Here is a 22,683-nt window from a genome sequence, read left to right as displayed (position 1 = left end):
GGGGAGGTGGATGATCTCCTGTCTCTTCTATGCCCTGCCCAGAGCCTGGCACGCCGTAAGTGCTTAAGTCAAGTGTTGCCATGGTGCCAACCTTCTGTCCCTGGGGTGTGCCTGGCCATATCCCTTCCTTTTGCTCCCCTTGCCTGAACCCAACCCCCCTTTTATCTTTGTGCCCATGTTGGCTTGAACGTTGCCCCCTCCAGGAGTTCTCCTGGCTTGCTCCTCCCCTTCCTCTCTCACGTGTAACTGATAACTTTGTAGCAGTTACCACCCTTTGTAAGAAAACTATTTACTCAGTCCTCGACCATCAGTCTCCATCAGCAGATCGTGAGCTTGGCGCAGACAACGGCTTTGTCTCGCTCATGACTGTGTCCCCAGCACTTTAGCACAGGGCCCAGCACTTAGTAGGGGCTCAGTGACTAATATACTGAGTGGATGAATAAATATGCAACCCCTCCTACTGGATTCCTACTCTACCATTCATCCAACAAGCACACATTAAGCCCCGACTGTATGCCATGCATGCTTTAGAGGTGCTGGGAACAGTTTTGAAACCCCTGTCTTCAGGGAGCTCTGGGCTTTACTACATATAGTATCTCGTTCTCCAAACAACCCCGCAAAATGGGGTTGTCCCCATCTGACAGGTGAGGACACTAAGGCTCAGAAGAGTTAGGTATGTGCCCAAATACACACACGTAACAAGTCTTCGAAGCCACATCACCCTGACCAATACCAGAAAGCATGCATCTTTCCCAACAGGTCATGGATTTGCAAGGGAGCAGCCCAAAAATGAGTAAGTAACCGGTTTCTTGGACGGTTGACCTTGAGACAGTCCTCGTGTTTCTTTAAATGCCAGTTTAGCCATCTGTGGAATGAAGTAACATCTGGCTCCTTACGGTTGAGAAGATTCAGTGAGATGTGTCATATGTGACATGGAAATGACTGGGCCTTCCACATAGTAAGCGCTTTCTAAATGTTCAGAAGGGCTTTTCCCGCTAGGCCAGGACCCTGGGAAGACTCACAACAGATCACCCAGAAGGCATATGGGAATGAGACACTGCCCACAGCCACACGGCCTGAGTCGCAGCTGGCCAGGGACCCAGGGCACAAAGGGGAAAGGAATTTACATTTATTGAGTGCCTACTGTGTGTCTGGCCCTCTCCACACTATGGCACCTGGATTCAAAGCCTAAGTCCACCACATACTGACTGTGCACCCCTGGGCAAATTCCTAAATCTCTCTGTGCCTGAGGTTCACCATCTCTGTAACAGTCTCTGCCTGGTGAGGTAATAGGACTGAGTGAATAGATCCATGTACAGTGCCCAGAACCCTGTCGGGCATGCAGGAAGCTTGTTACAAGTACTAGCTGAGTGTATTTACAAAATCCCGACAGCCACCCCATGAAAGCCATCCCACTCTGACAAATGAGGAGAGGTATGTAACTTGCCCAAGATCCCCCCGCTAGGAAGTTGCAGAGATGGGATAAGAGCCCATGCCTGTCTGTGCTCAAGGCCTGCGTTCCCGAAAGGAGGCTGAGGATGCTTGTGTAGCTGCTGCATGGAGCCGTGGAGGCCAGTCCAGGGGCCTGGCCACAGAGGCATCTTCCCTTTGGCTGACATGCCTCCCCGCTGCCTACCTGCTCCTAGTGTGTCTGCAGGCCATATTCCATCTGCTCATGGCACGAACCAAGGGCCCCCATGGGATGTAGCCTCAGTTTTATCCCTGCCTTGCTGTGTGAGCTTGGGCAGGCCACTTGGCCTCTCTGGCCACACCCTATGACCCTTGGTCTCACTCATCTGGGTTCCCAGATGGAATACTATGTCTTCTCTGCCCCCCAGGCTCTTCTTACCTCTCAGCCACCAGCCGTGGGAAAGTGACTCTCTGGCTTTCGTCCACGTATGCATCATTCTGAGCCACAAAGGGGCGCTGAGCCTGGAAGGCTCTGACCACTGCGCTGCCCTGGAAGGTCTCGGCCACATGGGAACACACGCGCGAGTGCCTGGCTGACTCCAGGCGTCTGAGCTGGCAGAGGCTGGCCGCGTATAGGCTCTGCGGTAGGACAGGTGTAGAGGAGAAATGTCACTGACACAGCAGCACAGGGGAGCCTCGATGACACACTTTCCAACCAGGCTCCACTACCAGCTCGCTCTGTAACCTTGGGCTAGTTGCTTCCCCTCTCTGGGCTCCCAATTCCTTGCAGAATCAGAATGACTTGAGTTCTTTTCCCGGGAAGCTCACCCTCCCGTGGCCCAGCCCAGAGCGAGTAAATCAGAATCTCTGGTGAGGTCCCCTTGGCCTCGGTGTGTTTTAAATAAAACCTTCTGGGTGATTCTCATGCACAGCCAGGACTGAGAAATCCCTCCTCTGGTGTGACTGTCTCATTCCCAGCTCTGAGGCCCCGGCTTCACTTAGGGCCAGTCGTTTTGGGAACAAAACCATAAAGAACATAGAAGGCAGGTGGCCAAGTGGAACTCATTCTCTTAGCTGGAGCTCCTGCGCCAGGTGCTGGGAACCTAACAACACACAAATAACAAGACTGTTATTTGGTGTGAGCTGCTGTTTGCGTGCAGGCCGGCAGGCTGTGCATGGGCTGAACACCCAAGCTGGGTGTTAGGCTCTTTACAAACAGCCTTTACTAATAGGAGGTAGACATTTGTGGGCTTCACGGTTTATAGACGAGAACACCTAGGGCCCAGAGGAATAAAGCAGCTGCTTCGGGTCTCTATGGCAAGTAAGTGGAAGGGCCCAGATTCAGACCGACATTCCACTGCCCCCAAGGCTGTCCCTTCCTGAGTTAAGAGAACAGAGAAGCCACAGCCTTGTCCTAGGACCATAGCTTTTTTCCTACTCTATTTCTGATTTCCTGGGGTGGAGGGTGAGCTTTGCTCACAGTATCTGCGTCCGTAGGTCCGGGATGGGGCCCGAGAATGTGAGTTTCTAACTAGTTCCCAGCTGGCACTGATGCTGTGGGTCTGAGACCCCACTTGGAGACCCATGGAGTGAGGACGAAGAATGGGACAGCGTCTTGGTGACCACTGGCCCACTGCACTTCAGGAACGTAAGCCATTAGATTCTGTCCTCTTGTTCCAACCTAAGGAGGCAACTGCTCAGGCAACAGCAAGAGTCAACCCTAATACGACAGCCTTCGAGACCTTGCTGTGTCTTCTTGGTTTCTAGATCACTGGGAAAGATCAAGCTGATTCCAGCAGCAGCACGATGTGATGTGAGCTACTGAGAGCCTGGAGGTGGACGTCTGGGAGATGGAGATGAGTAAAAAGTGTTGAAAACACATTGTGGTTTCTCTGCCTCTGGGAGTTCTTCTAGGGACGGTCCCCAGATGCCCACTGGACAGAAGCTCCCACCCAGAATCTGGCTTAGACAGGGGACTGGCTGATGTGACTTGGGCTGGCCCTGGGAACCTCCTCAGTCTCTTCCTACCTGAAGCCCAGCGTAGAGGGCCACCAGCGGCAGGATGGCCACAGCTGCAAGCGGGGTGGCCACCGTAATCGCCAGAATGGCCTCCAGGAGTCCAAAACCATAAATCAGCAAGGACCGGACTTTGTCTGGGATGTCCACATCGACTGTGTCTGTCTCCTTGGAGAAGTGGTTCAGCAGGTTCCCGAGGGGGGTCCGCTCAAAGAAGCCAATGGGAGATGGCACCACATCCCACAGAAGTCTCTGGAAAAGCAGGCTGGATGCCCGGATCCCCGCTAGGAGCACCATGGCCACAGAGGCAAACAGCCCAAGGGCTGGCGGGGGGAGAGAGAGAGAGGGTGTCAGAGCATGAGAGCTGAGACCGCCCCCCAACCACCCCATGGTGGCCATCTTGTTTTGACCACCTTGACAATGCCTTGTTGGAAGAGATGATACCACTCTGGACTTAGGGCGGGTTCTAAATCCAGCGACTAATATCGTTACGAGAAGAGAAGACAACCAGAGGCACAGTGAGGGGATGTGAAGACAGGCACAGACGCTGCAAGTCAAGGACTGCTGGCCCCCAGCAGAAGCGGGAGAGAGGTGTGGGACCGATGCTCCACCAGAGCCTCTGAGAAGAACCAGTCCCGCCGAGAGCTCAGCTGTGGGCTTCTGGCTTCAGGACTCCGAGAGGTACATTTCTATTGTTCTAAGCTACCAAGTTTGTGGTAATTTCTGTCAACTGTAGGAAACTAACCTAACCCGTTCCTCCTAATGCTGATCTGTGTGCTCGGGATATCACTCATTTCCCACCCCATCACTGAGGTGAGGCAGACTTTACCCCCAGCCAACCCAAACACCGTGGTTGGTCCGTCCCTGCCCGAGTCCTCAGGTGCCCCTAACAACTGGGGGCCAAGATCCTGCATTTATTTGTTGATGAGTCTGGTACAGGCTCTGGGGTCTCCAGGAGAGGAGGGAAGTGCCGTGTCCCCCATGCCCCCAAGCCTTAGCGGATGGATGCAGGTCTGCCCTCAAGGCCAGGGTGTTTGCACGAATGTTCAGGAAGGAGATGGTAAGCCACGGACAGGCAGACCAGGGATCTCTGAGCACCTCGGAGGGGGCTGGGAGGATGGAGAGTGAGGAAGGCCAGCAAGGGGTACCTTGGAGGCAGCCTAGGAGCCCGAAGATTGAGCCCCGCAAAGCTGCCTGCGTCTGCCGCCCATCCACAGTGGGGTCGTCCGCCCACAGGCTCAGCCAGTAGCTGGAGCAGAAGGAGGCCACTTGCTGGCAGAGGAAGAGGAAGAGTACGTAGAGGCAGAGGGGAGCCCCTACAGCCCGTAGGTAGGTCAGGTACATGGTGGCCTTCACCTATAGCACATGGAGGGGAGACGGGGGCAGAAAGAGGCCCCGGGGGAAGGAAGGAAGGAAAGACCACGTGAGGCTCTCAAAACTCATTGACAGACAGATGGAACCAGGATGCAGACCTTATCCATCTTCTCTTGGTGCCCCCCACCTGGAGCTCCATCTCTCCTTGAGGCCCCCACCTCGGCTCCAGACCCCCTTTGTCTGCAGAACCCTCAGAGGGCCAGTGGGAGCCGTAAAGGGGATGGGTGTGGTGGCACTTTCTGGCTTGGGAGTGATTTACTGAGCACATACTATAGGATAGGCATATGTCTCTGTCGCCATCTTAATTCCCACCTGACAGATAAGGAAACTGAGACATAAAGAGGTTTAGACCCTTGCCTAAGGTTTAGCTGCCACAAATCTGAAGTTCTTCACGAGGCTGTAAGCCAGAGTGATCTTGCTGTTGCTGACCTGTTCATGGCTTTTTTTTTTTTTTTTTTTTTTGCTTTCAGAAGAAATTCCAAACTTCTAGTCTATCTCTCTAATCTACTTCCTACGATTTGCTGGTCTCATGGGCTCCCCTTCTTTTCTCTGGCACCCTAAGCTCCTTCCCACCCCAGAGCTTTGCATCTGCTGTTCCCTCTGCCTGGAATGCTCTGCCCCTGCTCTATCTGTGGCTGGTCCCCAACCCATTGCCCTTCTTTATTTTCTAACAGCATTTATCATTCACTGATACCACCTTGCTCAGTTGCCTGATTGTTTGCTGACTATCTCCCGCCGACCAGTAGGCAGTCTTCACCAGAGCAGAGACATCACCTGGCATGGAGCGGGAGTTCTGTACATGTTTTCTGGGTGGATGAGTGGGTGGATGGTTGGGTGGGGAAAAGGGTGATTGGGTGCATGGGTGAACAAACAAGTCAGTCTGTAGATGAGCGGGTGCATAGGTGAGTGGATGGATAGGTAGACGGCTGGATAAATGAATGGGTGGGGGGCTGGGTGAGAGAGATGACTGAGGAGATGGGGAGGTGGATGGATGGGCGAGTAGGCTGGGCGGGGTGGGTGGTGAATGGGTGGAAATGTAGAGGGACCGAGGAATGAATGAGTAGGCAGGCGGATGGATGGGTGGACACAGCGCCGTAGAAGAAAAAAAAATAGTTTAATCTGCAAATTCTGACTGGCCTAGATTGAGTCCCAGGTTGGTGCCTTGCTCGCTAGACGAACACAAACTCTTTAAGACCTCAGTTTCTCCATCTCTAAAATGGGGCTATCATCTAATTCCAGGACCGGTTGAAAACATTAAGAAATATGAAGTATCTGGAGTCTTACTTGGCACACAGCAGGCGTTCAATAAAGGGGAGTCTCCCTGCTCCTGCCCAGTGCTGTATCTATCGGATGGGAGGTCTTGAGCCCCAAGGGGTGGCGGGGTTGGGGGGGAGGTGAGCGCCATAACAGTGGACGCAGAGGGGAAGGAGCAGCTGGCGGTTACCCTGCCATTCCGCATGCTGTCCTCTGCTGCGGGCTGTCCTGCCCACTCGGGCTCATCTAGGGCAGCCCCTGTCTGGGCCTCTGAGGTGGCACCATCCTTCCCAGGGGCTAACTTCATGGACCTGCCACTGAGAGGAAAGGAGGGCCAATCAGTTTTCCTGTCTGGGAGGTGTGTGCACCCAACCCTCAAGGCCACTGGTAGCACTCCCTGTGCTTAGCGCCACAGCAGACTCACCTGCCGGGTCCACCTGTGCGCTTCTCACATCCAGCAGAGCCTCTGGGGTCCTTGGCCTCAGTCATGAGCTCTGTTTCTGCAAGGTCAAAGGAGTCCTATCACACGATAGGGGTCAGGACTCGGGTTCTGGGCGCTGGCTTTGACTCCCACTGGCTGTATGGCATTCACTTGTCTGAGCACCTGTTTCCTCTCATCCGGCTCCTACAACTGCTCTCCATCCTCCCTGGGTTCTTCTGGGAACATTAGTCCTTCAAGCACTCATTCATTCATTCACTCAGCAGACATGATCACACACCTGCTACAGACTTGTGCCTGGAATATTCTTTTCTGGTAACTGCCCGCCAACCCCAGGAGTCACCTCCCTGAGAAAGGACCCTCCCTCCGACCATCCCCCAGGCCAGACAGGTTCCATCTCCAAGCTTCAAGATGGTAGCACTGTAAGTCAATACTTGGGATTTCTATCAGGGTGAGCCAGGGCTCACCAGATGTTTTCAGACAAGGCAGAGCCTGGGGCTGGGGCCCCTGACTGTGTCCTTGCTTTGTCGTTGTGGCAGGGTTCAGGGTGGGGGCAGTGTCCAGCCTACTCATGAAAAAGCACGTGCTCTGGAGCCAAGCCGCTTGGGTTCAGCACTACCCACTTAGAAGCCATGTAAGCCTGGGCTCATTCCTTTACTCTGCACCTCGGTTTTCTCCTCTGTGAAATGGAGGCGAGACAGCCCTGACCTCACAGAGGCACTGAGATGATTCGATGAGCTCGCACATGGGAGCCACTCACTGTGGGTGGGCTCGCATCGGTGGCTTCCCTTCTAACGTGTGGTCATTTTTCCAGCACGCGTTGTGTTTTCTGTTATTAGAAGCCCTAGCTACAGGACGCCTGGGTGGCTCAGTTGGTTAAGTGTCTGCCTTTGGCTCAGGTCATGATCCCAGGGTTCTGGGATTGAGTCCCACATTGGGCTCCTTGCTCAGCGGAGAGCCTGCTTCTCCCTCTGCTTGTGCTCGCTCGCTCGCTCTGACAAATAAATAAAATCTTTAAAAAACAACAACAACAAAAAACAGCTGCAGTGGCTCTAGCTAGCATGTCACAGGCCTTCTGGCCTCCAGCCACCAGGTGACCGCCTTGCTCAAGCCCTGTAGCAGTTAGGAACCCAGACGGCAGATTTGAACACCCCCAAATTCTAACCCTGTGACCTCAGAACATGTGTCTTTGCCCAGTTTGCACATTAGAAATAGGGCAGTGAAGACTGCACGTGCCTCGTAGGGCTGTTGTGCGGATCTGATGAGATAAGTTATGTAGAGGCCCTTAGCACAGTCCCTGGTTCACAGCAGGTGTCACTGGCTCTAACCGAGGGGATATGTGGCCTCTTCAGAGTGCTGTCTGCTTCCAGGCCTGGGCCCCCATGAAGGCTGTGGCCAGAGCATTCTAGTCACACCAGTGGGATCCTTGGAGCCTTCTCCCTAACCAAGGGTGGCAGATGCCAGCCACAGCCAGCCAGCAAAGCCCAGCCAATACCTCCATCTCCGCTGTCTCCTGGATGACTGGCTGCATCCAGAAGGCGCACCAGGGCCCCCTTCCTGTGCAGAAGCTCCTGGTAGGGACCCATCTCGGCGATGGCTCCATCTTCCAACACCACGATCCAGTCAGCCTGGGGCAGGACGTGGAGCACGTGGGTCACGAGAATCCGTGTCTGGCCGGGGAAGGGGTAGAAGTTACACTCCTGTGTTTGACCCAGTCTTCCCGAGCTGGGTGGAAGGGGGAGGCAGCGTCCTGGGGCTCAGTGTGGGCAGGGCTCCCCTTCTTGTGCTCCTGCTCTCTTTCTGTATGTCCCAGCAGAGCAACAGAGGGTGTCTTTTAAGCTGTGTCTGGAAACAAGACGACTCAGGCTTCCCCTGAACCTGGCTGGTGACCTGAGGGAGCCTGAGCTGGGAACAGTCTAACCATGGGCCCAAAAGCAGGAATTAGCTGCCGCTGTGGGCCACCAAGATGGGGACTTGCTTGTCATGTGGCATTGTCAGAGCCAGAGCCAACCACTGTAGAGGAAAATGAGACTCGAGGAGAGTGGTGAGGAGACAGACGGGGGTTAGGACGTCCCCTGCCTTTGGGCTGTGAATGCTGAAATGTTGACCCGAACGTACTGTTCCATGGAGCAGTCCGCTAGGCCCGATGACCTGGTTGAAGACGTGCTGGCCGACGTGGGCGTCCAGGGCCGCCAGGGGATCATCGAGCAGGTACACTGCAGCCTTCCTGTACACGGCCCGGGCCAGGCTCAGCCGTTGCTTCTGGCCCCCGGAGAGACTCATGCCCTGTGGCCACAGGAGAGGGACAGGGGCCTGGTGCACACCTGCTCATCAGAGTGAGGGCCAGCTCCCCATGCCCTTCCTATGGGGTCACCTGCCAGCTGCAAACGCTTGCTCTCAGGCCAGTGTCCCCCTTGGTCTCCACCCAGCCGGGCTTGGAGGAGGAGTTAATCCTCTCTTCCCACCCACTTCTCCCTTGAGTCTGGATTGTGTTCCTTTCCCCATCGTATAGTTCTGCTTTCCTCAGGGACACCAGTCATCTCCCTGTTGTCCAACCCAGTGCTAACCTGTCAGTCCTTATTGTCTTTCATTCGTTTGTTCGGTCATTCATTCATTCATTCCACTCTGGTTTTCCACTTATGGCTACCATACACCCAGGGTTCTGTGCTCCGGGGATACACCAAGCAACAAGACCCAGTCCCTGCTCTCATGTACCTTATCCTCTAACGAGAGAGGATGGGAGACACGTCATCAATAAACAAGTAAAATATATCACCTGTTCTATGAAGAGTATCAAAGTAGAATTAGCATGTATGTTGAACCAGCATGAGCAGGTTTGCTGTGCTGGGTAAGGTGGTCAGGTAAGGCCTCTGCACTTGGGGGACATTTGAGTTGAGACCTGGCCAAAGTAAGGGATGACCCATGGAGCCCTGGGAAAGAGCTTTACAAGCAGAGAGAACAGCAGGTGCAAAAGCCCTGAGGTAGGAAATATGCTCTCAGTGTTTAATGAACATCGTGGAGAGATCCATGTGGCTGGGGTGAAACAGAAAAGGGGAAGCAATGATGGGAGACGGAGTCAGAGAGAAAAGTGGGGTCAGACCTTGAGAAGCCTGCTGCAGACGCTCAGGACTTTTGCTTTGACTCTGAGGGGGATGGGACAATCTTGGAAGATTCCAGGCAGAGAAAGGATGTGGTCTGCCCTACGTTTGAACAGAATCTCTTTAGCTGCTGCACTGGGATTAGCCTATCTGGCATGAAGACAGAAACAAGTAGGGCAGCCATGTAGGGGTGGTTGGACAATACCAGAACACTCTGGGTCTGCTTCGAAGGTGGACCCAACAGGATTTGCTGATGACCAGACACATGGGTGCATGTAAAAGAGAAAATCAAGGATGACACCATGGTTTGGGATCTGAGCTCTGGAGGGATGGAGCTGCGGTCACTGGGGATGAGGGTGGGTGGGCGGTTCCTGGGGGAGCACAGGTTTGCTTTAGGATATGATAGCAGGACAGAGGTAAGGGGCAGCAGGCACTCCTTCCTTCTGCAACGCCCTCCCTTGGCCTCCAGGATGCCCTGTCCTCCTCCCTGGACAGCCCTCAGCCACACAGAGGCCCTCTCCTCTTCTCCAGGAAACCCACACTTTCCCTTAATAGCAACCCTTACCTTTTCACTCTCCACTCCCTAATCCAAGGTAAGGCAAACTTTTTCTGTAAGGGGCCACACAGTAACTATTTTTTTTTAAAAAGATTTTATTTATTTATTTGACAGAGAAAGAGAGATCCCAAGTAGGCAGAGAGGCAGGCAGAGAGAGAGGTGGGGGAAGCAGGCTCCCTACTGAGCAGGGATTCCCAAGGCGGGGCTCGATCCCAGGACCCTGAGATCATGACCTGAGCTGAAGGCAGAGGCTCAACCCACGGAGCCACCCAGGCGCCTCAACACAGTAACAATTTTAACCCCAGTCTCCGTGACAACTGCCCATCTCTGCCCCTGTCATGCAAAGCAGCCACTGACCATGGTAAATGATTGAGTGTGGCCATGTCCGCAGAAGACTGCACTCGAAAAAATGTACAGTGGACTGGATTTGACCTGGGGGTCATAGTTTGCTGACCCCTGTCCAATCTGTAGCTCCAGATGCATAAATCCTATCTATTGGACATCTCTGCCCCAGACCCTTTGGTGAGGCTCAGAGAAGGGAAGCTATCTGACCAATGTCATCCAGAAAAACAGAGCAGGGAGCCCAGATCACCTGACCCCCTGCTGCTGAAAGCCTCTGTCCACCAGTCCCTACCATGCCTCTGCTTCTGTCTCTATTTGTAATCACTCGCTTATTAGCCACTATGGATTGAGCTCCCATTTGGCCCTGGGCGAGGCCCTCTGTCTGCCCCGATTCCCTGCTCCTTTATCTCCTCTTCCTCCCTCCCTCCACACAGCCCCCCACAGGTCAGGGAGGCAGTTGGTCCCGAGCTCCAATGCCTCCCCCTGGCAAGAAGGCCCTGAGACCCTCACCTGCTCCCCAATTTTGGTGTGGACCCCAGCAGGGAAGCGGCTCACGTCTGGCCACAGGGCGCAGGCCTCCAGGACCCTCTCCAGCCACAGCGGGTCCAGCTTCTGCCTGAAGCACACATTCTCTTCCACGGACGTGTGCTGGACCCAGGCCTCCTGGGGCACGTAGGCCACGGAACCCTACAATGCAACTCATTTGGCCGTTAAAAAGCTGATAGGGATGGAGGGAAGAGCGATTTTGGAGAAGGCAGAGAAGCGGGGAGGGACAGGGAGGAAGAAAGTTAGAAGAGGGGGCAGGATTGGGGGGAACAGGGAGGAATGGGAGGGCTTTTAGATTGGGGGACATTCTAGCAGACGGGCAGCGGGGGAGCCTCACCTTGATGCTCACCGATCCCTCCACCTTTGACAGCTCCCCGAGGAGGGCAGACAGCAGGGAGGACTTCCCTGCCCCCACGGCACCGACAACAGCCACCAGACGACCCTGCGGCACAGTGAGGTTGATCCTGGCAACACAGGAGGGGAGACATGTCCCTGCGCAGGGCCCGGCTTGAGTCTGTGCAGGACTGAGGAAGCCCAGACGGAGCCAGCCTTCCCCGGTGGGTGACTCCTCCAAAGGTCTTTCCCTCTCCCCGTCCCCGTCTGGGGACTCAAGCAGCCATCTTCCCCACGCACGTGCGTGCGTACGCACGCACACGCATGCGCACGCACACGAGGACGCACGCATAAGGCACGCTCAGCCCACGAGTCCATGCACGGAGCCAACCCCACAAAGTCAGACGAGCGCACAGACCCGTGCACACCCCACATGCCCCATACACGAACGCGAGCACACACACGGACACGTAAGCACACCCACAAGTGCACGCGCATTTACACAAACACACCTGTTCACACCTGTGAACACCCACAGACACGTATGCACCACACCCACATACATGCATCCACACACACTCCCTGTTGTGGCAGAAGAGGTTACCCGCCTTGCTCGGGTCGACGTTACTGCTTCAGGCTGCTCATCACGTGCCCTATGCCCCTACGGTGGGCCACAGCCCATCCCCCACCCTATTGCCAGAGGGACTGTTAAAACCCAAGGGGGATCATGGGTTCCCTCCGCTGCTCCCCATTTCACTCAGGAGAAAAGGTACAGTCCCGGCCGTTCGCGAAGGACGCCTAACCTCCTATTGCTCTTTCCCTTAAGCTGCTTTGCCTGGGCTTCACTGACCTCCCCTCTCTCAAAGACCGGAGGCCAATGGTTCTCAAGTGGGAGGGACTGTGCCCCCCCCCCACATGTCATTTGTCACACCTGGTGGGGGTCGCTGCTAGAAACTGGTGGGTAGAGACTGGAGGTTCTGCTAAACATCCTACAAGGCCTGGGACAGCCCCTACAACAAAGAAATCTCCAGCCCTAATGCTGAGGTAGAGAAACCTTGGTCTAGACACACTCCTGCCTCAGGACCTTTGCACTGACTGTTTCCATGGCCTACAAAGCTCTTCTCCCAGATACCTGCAAGGCTAATTCCTTCCCTTTATCATGACCTTACTACTCACCCCTCTCCCTCAACATCACTTCTTTGCCCTAATTTCTTATTTGGGTGCCCCCATCAGAAGGTCAGCCCCAAGAGAGCAGCGCCCGTGTCTGTTCTCTCTACTCTGTTCCCTGGGTCTCCCACAGCGGCTGGCACACATCAAGCATTTAATAACGACTACAAAGTGACTAGATGACAATCTACATGAAGACTTCCCAGCGTATTTTCTTTCCCTTCTTAATGGGGTGTTGGAATTGGACTGGGATCTTCTGTCACAGAGACCCAGCCAGCACTGGGAGGCTGGAGGAGACCATGACCCAGGAACTGACACAGGAAAGAGAGAGAGAAGCAGACATGGCAGGTGAGGCTGGGCTGTGGGGCGCCTCTCCGCTAGGCCTCTCTCGGTGCCACCGTGGCCAGCTTGAGGAGCGGGGAGGTGTCTCCTTCCTGACCAGGGAGGCTCAGAGTCTCTCCTGTTCCTCCATCTCCAGGAGTCTGGCTTCCCCAAAAGTCTCTGCCCAGGGCTGGTTCCATGGATCTCCCTGCCAGCCCCAGCAAAGACTAACCCAGCCTCTGGCGCCCAGCTGTCGGAAGCTGCTGGAGCCTCTGGCGTCTGCCTCCTGCCAACAGGAAGGACGTTTCCAGGGAGGCCGGGCTGTACCTGCGCAGGCAGGGCGTGCTCTCCCGGGACCAAGCGAAGGTGCCATCATGAATGCTGACGCAGGTCTCCCCAACAGCTGCGGGGCAGAATGGGGAAACCCCCAGGTAAGCCATGCATGGTGAGTCTCATCGCACCACGGGGCCTGGAACCCCTCTGATTTTATCTCCTAGCTTGAGGAACACTCTGCCGTGCTTATCTCGCTGGCCATTCTGCATGAGGGCAAGGACATGGTTTGGTTGGAGGGTTCAAGGCCGTACGCCCAGAGTGACGCATAGTAGGTGCTCATGTGTCGCTGCTGAATGACTTGGGGAAAGCAGCATCGCCATCCTTGTTCCCACAGTACACGGCTGACAGCCTCATCCGCACGTGCCATCCTGGCGCCAGCAGCCCCCCAGCCGGGACCCTGGCATTTGGTCAGGGGGGCTGCAGGGGAGCTGCCGGTCCTGTCACCCCTCCCGCACCCCTCCTGGCGAAGTCTGCACTCACTACATCTGGAGGGACTTGAGTTCACAGCCCCAGGGTCCACTTCTTCCAAGCAGAGGAAGGCGGCCAGACGGTCCAAGGACACCCGGGCCTGGGGAAACCAAAGCCCCAGGTCACTGGTGCCCAAAGAGCAAAAAAAAAAAAAACCTCGAGCTTCGGATGTCTGATGCCTTAGGATGTGGAAAAGCTTCCGGTCTCCGGAGCCCAGTACATTTGTAAGGCATTAGCACAAAGCTTTGTGGGTCACAGGAAACAGTGTCCTTGGAGGTGGGGACCGTGATGGTGACAGTGACCTCCCAGCTCCTCTCTCCTAATTAGCATAATAGGGACAATGGGGCTGCTGCCCAGATGAGACCCAGCAGGAGGATGGAGGCTTGTCCAAGGGAGTCATCAGACCATTATCAGAAAGAATTCCAAACACTGTCCCCCTGGGGCGGCTGTTTAAATAGGGATGCGTCAGCAAGGCCACTTGTCTTCCTCTCCTTCACGGCCCAGTGTGAGTGGGGACAGCAAGAGACGACAGTCCACATAAATAATGCTTGGTGTGGAAAGGGAATGGCAGGCTGGTGCGTTGCTGTATCCTCTGTGCCTTCCTGCTTCCCTGCGCTGTGCCCCTCCCCCCGCCTGGCCTCCTCCCCTGGGGGCAGTGTGGGGATGCATGGGGTTGGGCCTTCCCGCTAAACCCCAAGGCTGCCGAGCCTCCCTGCCCCACTGCCTCACCTGGATCACGGAGTTGATGGAGAAGGGCAGGAAAGCCTGAGCCTTGTTGAGGATGGTGAGGACCGTGAGGGTCACAAATGCTTTCTCAGCGTCCATGGCGTTCTCCTCGGCCACCAGCGTGTGGACAGCAAACAGAACCAGCGCGACCTGGGCGGGGGACACAGGGGCAGTGACAATGAGCTAGGAACCAGAGCCAGCGGGCCATCTCCGGGGGCCTGTGTGGCCCAGCCCACCATGTTGGAACATTCCCCTCCATCTGCCCCTCACCCCAAATTCTGTGCACCCTCCGGCCTCACTCCTTGTTCGTGCAGCTGTGCAGTGTTTCTTAAAAAGTACAAGTGTCTTGTTGAAAGGAGCTACGTGTGCAGCCCCCATTCTGGACCAGCAACTCTTGTTTGGTTCCTGGCATCTGGGGACGCCATGAGGTTAGATTTGGGTAGCATGTGGGAGGTTCTAGACATGGGTGGGACTTGTGGTTCTAGAATGCCTTGAAGACAACCCTGGAGTTGTGGGCAGCAGCAGCACTTGAGGGGAGGGCCCTGAGCCCTGGTGGCATCTGTGGTTCCGGATGTCACTGGGTGATGTGAGTTCTAGGTGTTGGCAGTGTTTCAGTTCTAGGTGTCACTTGGTGATGACATGATAGTTGGTGCGTGTGACGGTGACTCAGCCATCCTGCTGGGGAGCTCTCACGGTTCTGAGTGATGGTACTTGTGGTTCTGAGTGTTGACTGTGTCGGCAACACCGGATGCCTGCCCCCTTCCCTGGGGTGGGGGGTTCTCATTCTTCTGGAAAAACCAGTTAAGGTCCATCTACCACCAGCCTTGAATATCTTATGAGGAGCTTGGATTATTTATTTATGTATGTGGCAGTGAGCCATTGCAGGTTTTTAGCAACAGCATGACTGGAGTCAGAGCTGGGCCTTGGGAAGGCTGATTGGGCAGCAATGAGTGAAATGAACTGGAGGACAGGACAGGCGCTGTGCCCGTGTGCGGCCGCGGCAGCCATGTGGTGGCCGGCGTCAGTGTGGCCGTGGGGCTCTCCCCCTCCAGCCCCCTGTCCCTGTGCCCAAAGCAGCAGCAGTTGCAGATGCCTGGCACCTGCTGCAGGAGAGTGACGGACCTTATTAGCCACGACCACCTTCAGGGGAATTATTTAAGTGGTTAGTTGATTCAGCACAAAGCAAGGATCCCTGACAGAGGGAAGGATCCAGGAGAGCTACATGTGAGCGATGGGGTGGCCTGGAAAGGATCCAGGATCTGGGGGGCAGGGGCACCGCCTACCTCATCCCCCCCACCCCCACCCCGAGCACTCCCTCCCTTAGTCTGTGCTGTGCGGAGAGGCCAGGGTGACCTCACCAGAAACGTGGACACTTGGAAGGACACCAGAGACATGGAAAAGAGGAGGTTGGAGGTCCTCAAGGCGCCCAGCTCCTGGCTCCGGATGCGCAGGATTCTTTCCAGAAAGGCTCCCTCCCAGCCGTGGGACTTGACCATCTTCATATTCCCCATGACGCTGCTCGTGAGCCGTGCCCGAGAATCCTTCCGCATCATGTGCTCTTGCTGGCACCGGAGGGAGGAGGAGGGCAGAGGTCAGAGAAACGTCAAGAATTCCCCTTCTGCAAAACCATCACACCCCGCCTTTAGCAAATGCTCTTGATTCTCCCCCCGCGCCAGGCCCCAAACGGTTTGCCTTTCAACATCGCCGTCCCCACCATCCTGGCCCACGTTGTGGTCATCTCGCCCCTGGACCACTGTTGGTGCCTCCTCGCTCCTGTCCCCCATGCTTCGGCCCTCATTGTGGTGGGGACAGATCATGGGCCATCACAGAGGGACGCAAGACTGGGGTAGGGGTGGAAGAGACGGACCCATGCACCAGCCTGGAGGGCCACGAGAGCCATGATGAGGAGGGACTGAGCACACAAAGAATAGATAGAGGGGACAGCATGACCCAGAGGACAGACGGTGTGGTCCAGGAGGGTGTGGGGGAGGGGGAGCTGGGCTGGACGGTACTGGGGCGTGGAGGTCAGCCAGAGGAACATTGGCTGAGTTTCCCTGTGTTGCACCAAGGAGGGGCATCCTCCCCAGAGCAGGTGTGGAGAATGCCTTAGAGGAGGCCAGACAGGAGGCTCCAGAAACTGTCTGAGACCGATCTTTCTCTAGCCTCCCTCCCCCCCTCCCTCCATCCAAGTGCCAGGCGTCCTCCTAGAAGCTGAGGTCGCATCAGTGCATATTCCCAAGTGCTGTGAAAGTTCCAGTCTCAGGAAAGAGAGACAGCAAATCCAAGAGCCAGGCACGAAGTGACAAGTGCTATGGAACCGGACATCACAGGCCAAGTTGGGGAGCCTAGCCGCTGGGCATGAAGGGGAGGGACATGTTGCTATGGTAACCAGGGGCCAGTGAGGGTTCAGGGATGGGGAAGACAGGGCGCTCTTGGGGGAGGGCTAGTCCTAGGCAGAGGAAACCAGAGGAGCAAAGGCCCTGAGTAGAGCTTGAGGATCAGGGGGAGGGCAGTGGGGGAGTGGAGTGAGCCGGGCCAGGGGGCCACGAGGCGAGCCCAAATCACAGCACACCGCAGGATCTTGGCTTTGACTCTGAAGGAGATGCCTTGGTAGGGATGAGGGCAGAAGCAGAGACTCGGGGAATGTGAGACAGAGGCAACATTCTGAATGCATCTGAATGTGAGAAAAAGATGCATCAAAGCTGACCCGTGGCTGGCTTGTGGCCTGAATGCTGGAAGGGTGCAGCAGCTGTCCACTGAGATGGGGCTACTGGGCGGAAGGCAAGGGTCTGAGTGACGTGAAAGGCTCACGCCACCTTGTCCCCCCTCCCCTCCTCACCTCCCCGAACCTGCGCCAGTGTCATTCCCATGGGCTTCCCCTTCCCACTTCCCACCCAGCGTGTCCCTTCTCCCAAATGTCACACCTGATGCTGTTTCCTCTTCTTGGTGATGAAGAAATTCAGAGGGAGGAGGCTCATGAAGACAGCGATGGCAGTGAGAGCAGAGAGTCCTAGAAGCTGGAGACAGAGAGGGAGGGATGCCACAGGACATCTCCAGGAGCCCAGCTGACGTCCCCAAGAGATTTGGTCAGACTTGGGTCCTAAGGCAAGGGACGGCAGGGAAGCTGATGAGAGCAGCCTGTGGACACCTGCTGAGGATGGCATCCTTCTCTGTCACGTTGGGGAACGGTCCACCTCACCTAGGGGTGCTGGAGTCCTATTCAAGTAGGTCATGCTTCTAGGCAGGACAGGGCAAGGGTGTGTCCCTGACCGGAACGGTGAAGTCGGATCTCCGGAGTCAGGGTCTGAGTTCAAAATCCCGGCCCTGGCCACTTACTGGTGTGGCCTTGGGCAAATTACTTACCCTCCCTAAGCTGCAGCTCAGACCCTGACTCCTGGGTGAGGTGACGTTAGAACAGTTATGTTCCTTCTTGCCTGTGGTTTCTCTATCTGGAAAATGTGGAGGTAGGGTTGGCGGAAATGATTTCTAAGGGGTTGTGACTATTTGAAATTCCACCCGAGGTCACGTGCACCCAGTTTCTAGACAAACCCCACGCCTCTTCAGACCAGGGCCCTCAGTTTCCCCTCTCAGCCTGAAGGAAGGAAGCCTATTTCCCTATCTTGAAACACCGAGCTTGCCAGGATCATTTGTGCCACAATTGTGCCACCCAGTGGCGAAGTGGAGAAGTGCCCAGAAGGCCAACACCAGCCCCCAGCCAGGGTTGGAAAAATAATCCAAGAATGGTGAGGGGAAGGTGAAACTTTCTCTGGCAAAAACAGTTATCACTTGGGAAACATGCTACAAATGCTACCTGTGGCAACCTCGATGTCCATCTGCCCCCTCTTAGCCAGGTTTCGGGGGGGACCATCTGATGTTCGGGGATCAGCTCCCAAAAGGCCTGGGAAGTAATGGGTGTGTCTTTGGCAGATTTGCTTGGATCAGGGGTCCGCCTGCCCATTTACTCTGCTTTTTTCCTCCTTGCCCTCTCTCTTCCTGATAATAACATCTAACATTTATGTATTTTTAAAGATCTATTTATTTGGAGAGAGAGAGAAGGCACAAGCACATGCTGAGAAGGAGGAGGGGCAGCGGGAGAGAATTTTCACTCAGGCTCCCTGCTCTGCGTAAAGCCTGACACAGGGCTTGGTCTCAAGACCTGTGAGATCACGACCTGAGCCGAAACCACGCGATGGACGCTCAACTGACTAAGCCAACCAGGCGCTGCTCACATCTAACATTTATGCACTGCAGGGCAGGAACTGTTGGAAGCTATGCCCACTGCATGCTGGGCCCTGGATACAAGGGAGCAAGTCAGAAGGTGTCCTGGCCCCAGGCCCCACAGGGTGGGGGACAGTAGGAGGAGATAACACACAGTCACCAGGACGTACAGTGATCATATAGCCCTGGATGGTATTGGGAAGTAGTCCCTGCCCACAACCATGGATAGCCCCGCCCAGGGGTCTGTGAATTAGGGCATACCTGCCAGAGATAGATGAAGCAGATGGCCATCCAGATGATGGTCATCCACAGCCCGTTAAGGTAGATGAAACAGTCTATCAGTCGCTGTACATCCACGGACACCAGATTGACCACATCACCCACAGCACTGGCCTTTCTGGAAGTACTGGACAGGACCAGGACCTGGGCAGGGTGGAAGGATCGAGATCTCAGTCCGAGGGAGGGACAGGACGAGTACGTCCCTCTGTCCCCCCGCACGGACGGAACAAGGGCACAGCAGCCTGGCTGGCCTGGATCAAAGCTGGTCTTCCCTTTGCTGGTAGAGGCAGGTCTCCGTCCACGCATCTGTAAAGTGGGCCAGGAAATCTCCCAAGCCGCCCTCCCAGGGGCCGTCAGGAGAATTCAGAGGACGACAAAAACAGAAATGCTCTGGGACCCCCAGAGCACTGGAGTGAGAAGTTAGTAGCATAACACGCCAAACCCTGGGGTTTATGATGATAATGGTGGTCCTTTGCTGAGTGCTCCCTGCGTCCCAGGCCCTGTGCTAAAGAAGCCATGTCATCGTTTTCTGGGATGGAGCAGATCCCACAGCCAGCTGGAGGAGGGGCTGTGGCATTTCATTCCATCTGCAAGGCCAAGGATAAAACGCTCTATTTTTATATCACTAAGGATGAAAAAAAATCAGTGCAATTAACTTGAAACACACAAGACACATCTTGATTACAGAAGGTTTAAAAAAGTGATCAGAGAATCAGTGAAATGCAGAATGACTCACCCCACTCTATAGCCAAGGAAACGGAGGCACAGAGAACTTGACCAACTTGCCCAAAGTTGGAGGACTTTCTAAAGTCTGGGCCAAGCTTGGAATCTGGGATACAGGGACTGACACGAGCTAGACAGGGTGGCAGACCAAGCCCCACAGGCATTTCAGGTGCCCCTCACACCCCAACATAGTTCTCTGGCAGCCCCAGATGTGCCCTGGCTCTGGGGTCACAGTGGACCCCATCCAGCCCATTGAATGCTAGGTTCTATTTCCAATCTTCTCTGCTGAGTGTGTGAGGGAAGAAGTAAGGGGGTGAAGGAGTGAGCCCGGAATGACTGAGTAGAAAATTAAAAAAAAAAAAAAATCTTTTTAGGGGCACGTTGATGGCTCAGTTGGTTAAGCGTCTAGCTCTTGACCATAGCTCAGGTCTTGATCTCAAGGTCATGAGTTCAAGCCCTGCATTGGGCTTCAATGCTGGGCATGGAGCCAACTTAAAAAAAAAAAATCTTTAAATCTTTATTGAGTACCTACTCTGAGACTCCCAGTGAACCGAGAGCTAAGAATATGGCTGTGAACCGCAGAGACAGGTGGCTTGCTCTCCCAGGAGCAGAATTTGAGCTGGGGAGGAAAATTAAATAAAGACTTAGAGTTCATTCTCTCTCTCTCTCTTTTTTTAAAGGTTTTATTTATTTATTTGACAGAGAGAAATCACAAGTAGATGGAGAGGCAGGCAGAGAGAGAGAGAGAGGGAAGCAGGCTCTCTGCTGAGCAGGGAGCCTGATGTGGGACTCGATCCCAGGACTCTGAGATCATGACCTGAGCCGAGGCAGTGGCTTAACCCACTGAGCCACCCAGGCGCCCAAGTTCATTCTCTTTTTAAAAGATTTATTTATGGGGCACCTGGGTGGTTCAGACGGTTAAGCATCTGCCTTCAGCTCAGGTCATGATTCCAGGGTACGAGGATTAAGTCCCGCATCAGGCTCCCTGCTCAGCTCTCCCTCTGCCTGCTGCTCCCCCTGCTTGTACGCTCTCTCTCTCTCTGATAAGTAAATAAAATCTTTAAAATATATACATTTATTTATTTTATTTATTTATTTGACAGAGATCACAAGTAGGCAGAGAGGCAGGCATAGAGAGAGGAGGAAGCAGGCTCCCGGCTGAGCGGAGAGCCCAATTCGGGGCTCGATCCCAGGACCCTGAGCTCAGGACTTCAGTCAAAATCAAGAGTTGGACAATGCTTAACTGACTGAGCCACCCAGGCGTCCCATTCCTCATTCTTCAATGATACTTATGAGAAGTGTTAGGAAGAACTGTTTTAAAATATCGTTCAGTAACATTAGTAATATTATGCAATAATAATAATAATTATTATTACAGTTACCTATTAACAAGGTAGACTGTGGGCCAGGATCTTTATCGTGATTTTCAGAGGAAAGAAAGGCCAGGCACGGGAAGCAGGACTGGCTGGTTGCAATAATCTCGGTGGGTTCCGGGGTGCAGGAGCTGTCCCTCATGGTCAGGTACCTGGCCCTGGGGTGATGAGGGCAGGTGTGTGGGGGCCCGGAGTGTTGAGAGCCCCGTCAAGGGGGCAACTGGGCGTGTGAGCTTTGGACTGGTTCATTGGCAGATGAAAAGAATGCACCCACTGAGTCATTTACTATCTCTGGCTAGCCCTGGGTGGTGGGGGCATCCCCCCAAGGTTGCCAACACCCTGGATATCAAAACACTAGATGTGGAAAGTCAGACACAGTTAACGTGCTTAACGCACAGCCATCCAGGAGCTGCTCCCTATGCACCGCTTCTCCCCCAGGGAGCAGCACAGGTGGGAGAGGAGACGCATGGGGTCTGGGATGCCCAGGCTTGGGTGCCCCAGACCCCATAGGAGCCAATATCTCTTCTGCCAGATTGTCTTGTGGGCTTCGCTTCTGGACTCCTGAGGAGATGAGAGTCATTGCACTGAGAGAAGCCCAAAGCTCTGGCTCCCCACCAGGTATTTGTACTCCATTGACAGAATTTTCAGCCCTCATGAATTTACCAATGGATCAGGAGTCGTTTTGGCCATAAGCAGTGTTACCTGGTAACATAGCTAACAGCCCACCTCTATCCGGTTTCCACACAGCCCTGAGATTAGCCCTTTCTCCTCATGGGGGTGAGGGGAAAGGTAGGTTCATGAAAAGAAATGGAAAGGGTGTCTAGGTAGTAGGAACAGCAAGTGCAAAGGCCCTGAGGGGGGAGGTTGCCTGGTATGTTTGTGGCTGGAGTAGGTTGAACAAGAGAGGTACGTGATATGATAGAGTTGGAGAGGTCCCATGGTCAGATCACTCAAGGTCTTAGGGAAAAAACCAAGGAGGTCAGTGAGAGCAACTACGAATAAGTAAAGTAATCACTGAGTACATTTTCAGGAACAGATGATACGATGTGACCCTTTGGGGCTAGAACATTTATATATAAATTGGGACAAGTCAGGGGGATAGGAAAGACCCACCCCTCTCCTCCAGGGCTCACCTTTCTGTATACCAGGCCTGTGATGGCCGTTCGGATCCTCATCTGCAGCACTTTGACCCTGTACATGTAGTATTGCTCCAACAGCGATTGCAGGGAGGCAGAGAGAAACATCAGCACCGCGAGGAGATAGCCCTTCCAGGCCGGGGTTGTGGGATTTCCCATAAACTCCAGAAAAAGGCTTTTGAGAGAGGGAGGGTACAAGTGGTGAGAGAAGGCATGTGTGGCTGTCACCTTGACCTGAGCCTGGTAAAGGTTGGAGGGTCAGATAGCATGGTAGATATTTTTGCCAAAATGGCTGCAGTGATTCCCCCCCACCATCCACGGGCACTCACTTCCAAGGTGACTGCTGTTTCTTTGACCAAGAGGTGAGGTTTTTTTTGTTTTTTTTTTTAAGCTTTTATTTATTTATTTTTTTATTTGACAGAGATCACAAGTAGGCAGAGAGGCAGGCAGAGAGAGAGAGGAAGGGAAGCAGGAAGCAGGCTCCCCCCCGCCGCTGAGCAGAGAGCCTGATGCAGGGCTGGATCCCAGGACCCTGAGATCATGACCTGAGCCCAAGGCAGAGGCTTTAACC

General features: G+C 54.5%; 1 protein-coding gene across 5 annotated transcripts in view; it reads right to left on the bottom strand.

Moving 5' to 3' along the window:
- The window catches only part of ABCC6 (ATP binding cassette subfamily C member 6), a 45,546-nt gene that overhangs the window by 7,997 nt on the left and 14,866 nt on the right, over nucleotides 1-22,683 (bottom strand). For all 5 annotated transcript variants that reach the window (XM_059415248.1, XM_059415244.1, XM_059415245.1 and 2 more), the window contains 16 exons: nucleotides 22,110-22,287; nucleotides 18,863-19,024; nucleotides 17,308-17,400; nucleotides 15,742-15,945; nucleotides 14,387-14,533; nucleotides 13,670-13,757; nucleotides 13,184-13,259; nucleotides 11,373-11,499; nucleotides 11,000-11,176; nucleotides 8,612-8,779; nucleotides 7,989-8,163; nucleotides 6,479-6,554; nucleotides 6,245-6,371; nucleotides 4,575-4,782; nucleotides 3,439-3,749; nucleotides 1,850-2,049 (listed from right to left, as the gene is read on the bottom strand). In XM_059415248.1, the coding sequence (XP_059271231.1) occupies nucleotides 1,850-2,049; nucleotides 3,439-3,749; nucleotides 4,575-4,782; nucleotides 6,245-6,371; nucleotides 6,479-6,554; nucleotides 7,989-8,163; nucleotides 8,612-8,779; nucleotides 11,000-11,176; nucleotides 11,373-11,499; nucleotides 13,184-13,259; nucleotides 13,670-13,757; nucleotides 14,387-14,533; nucleotides 15,742-15,945; nucleotides 17,308-17,400; nucleotides 18,863-19,024; nucleotides 22,110-22,287 (2,517 nt within the window). The remainder of the gene's footprint in view (nucleotides 1-1,849; nucleotides 2,050-3,438; nucleotides 3,750-4,574; nucleotides 4,783-6,244; nucleotides 6,372-6,478; nucleotides 6,555-7,988; nucleotides 8,164-8,611; nucleotides 8,780-10,999; nucleotides 11,177-11,372; nucleotides 11,500-13,183; nucleotides 13,260-13,669; nucleotides 13,758-14,386; nucleotides 14,534-15,741; nucleotides 15,946-17,307; nucleotides 17,401-18,862; nucleotides 19,025-22,109; nucleotides 22,288-22,683) is intronic.

The sequence above is a fragment of the Mustela nigripes genome, chromosome 11, assembly GCF_022355385.1.
Source record: "Mustela nigripes isolate SB6536 chromosome 11, MUSNIG.SB6536, whole genome shotgun sequence".
Classification (NCBI taxonomy): Eukaryota; Metazoa; Chordata; class Mammalia; order Carnivora; family Mustelidae; genus Mustela; species Mustela nigripes.
The sequence above is the reverse complement of the archived record's forward strand: the minus strand, read 5'-3'. Positions and strand labels throughout refer to the sequence as shown.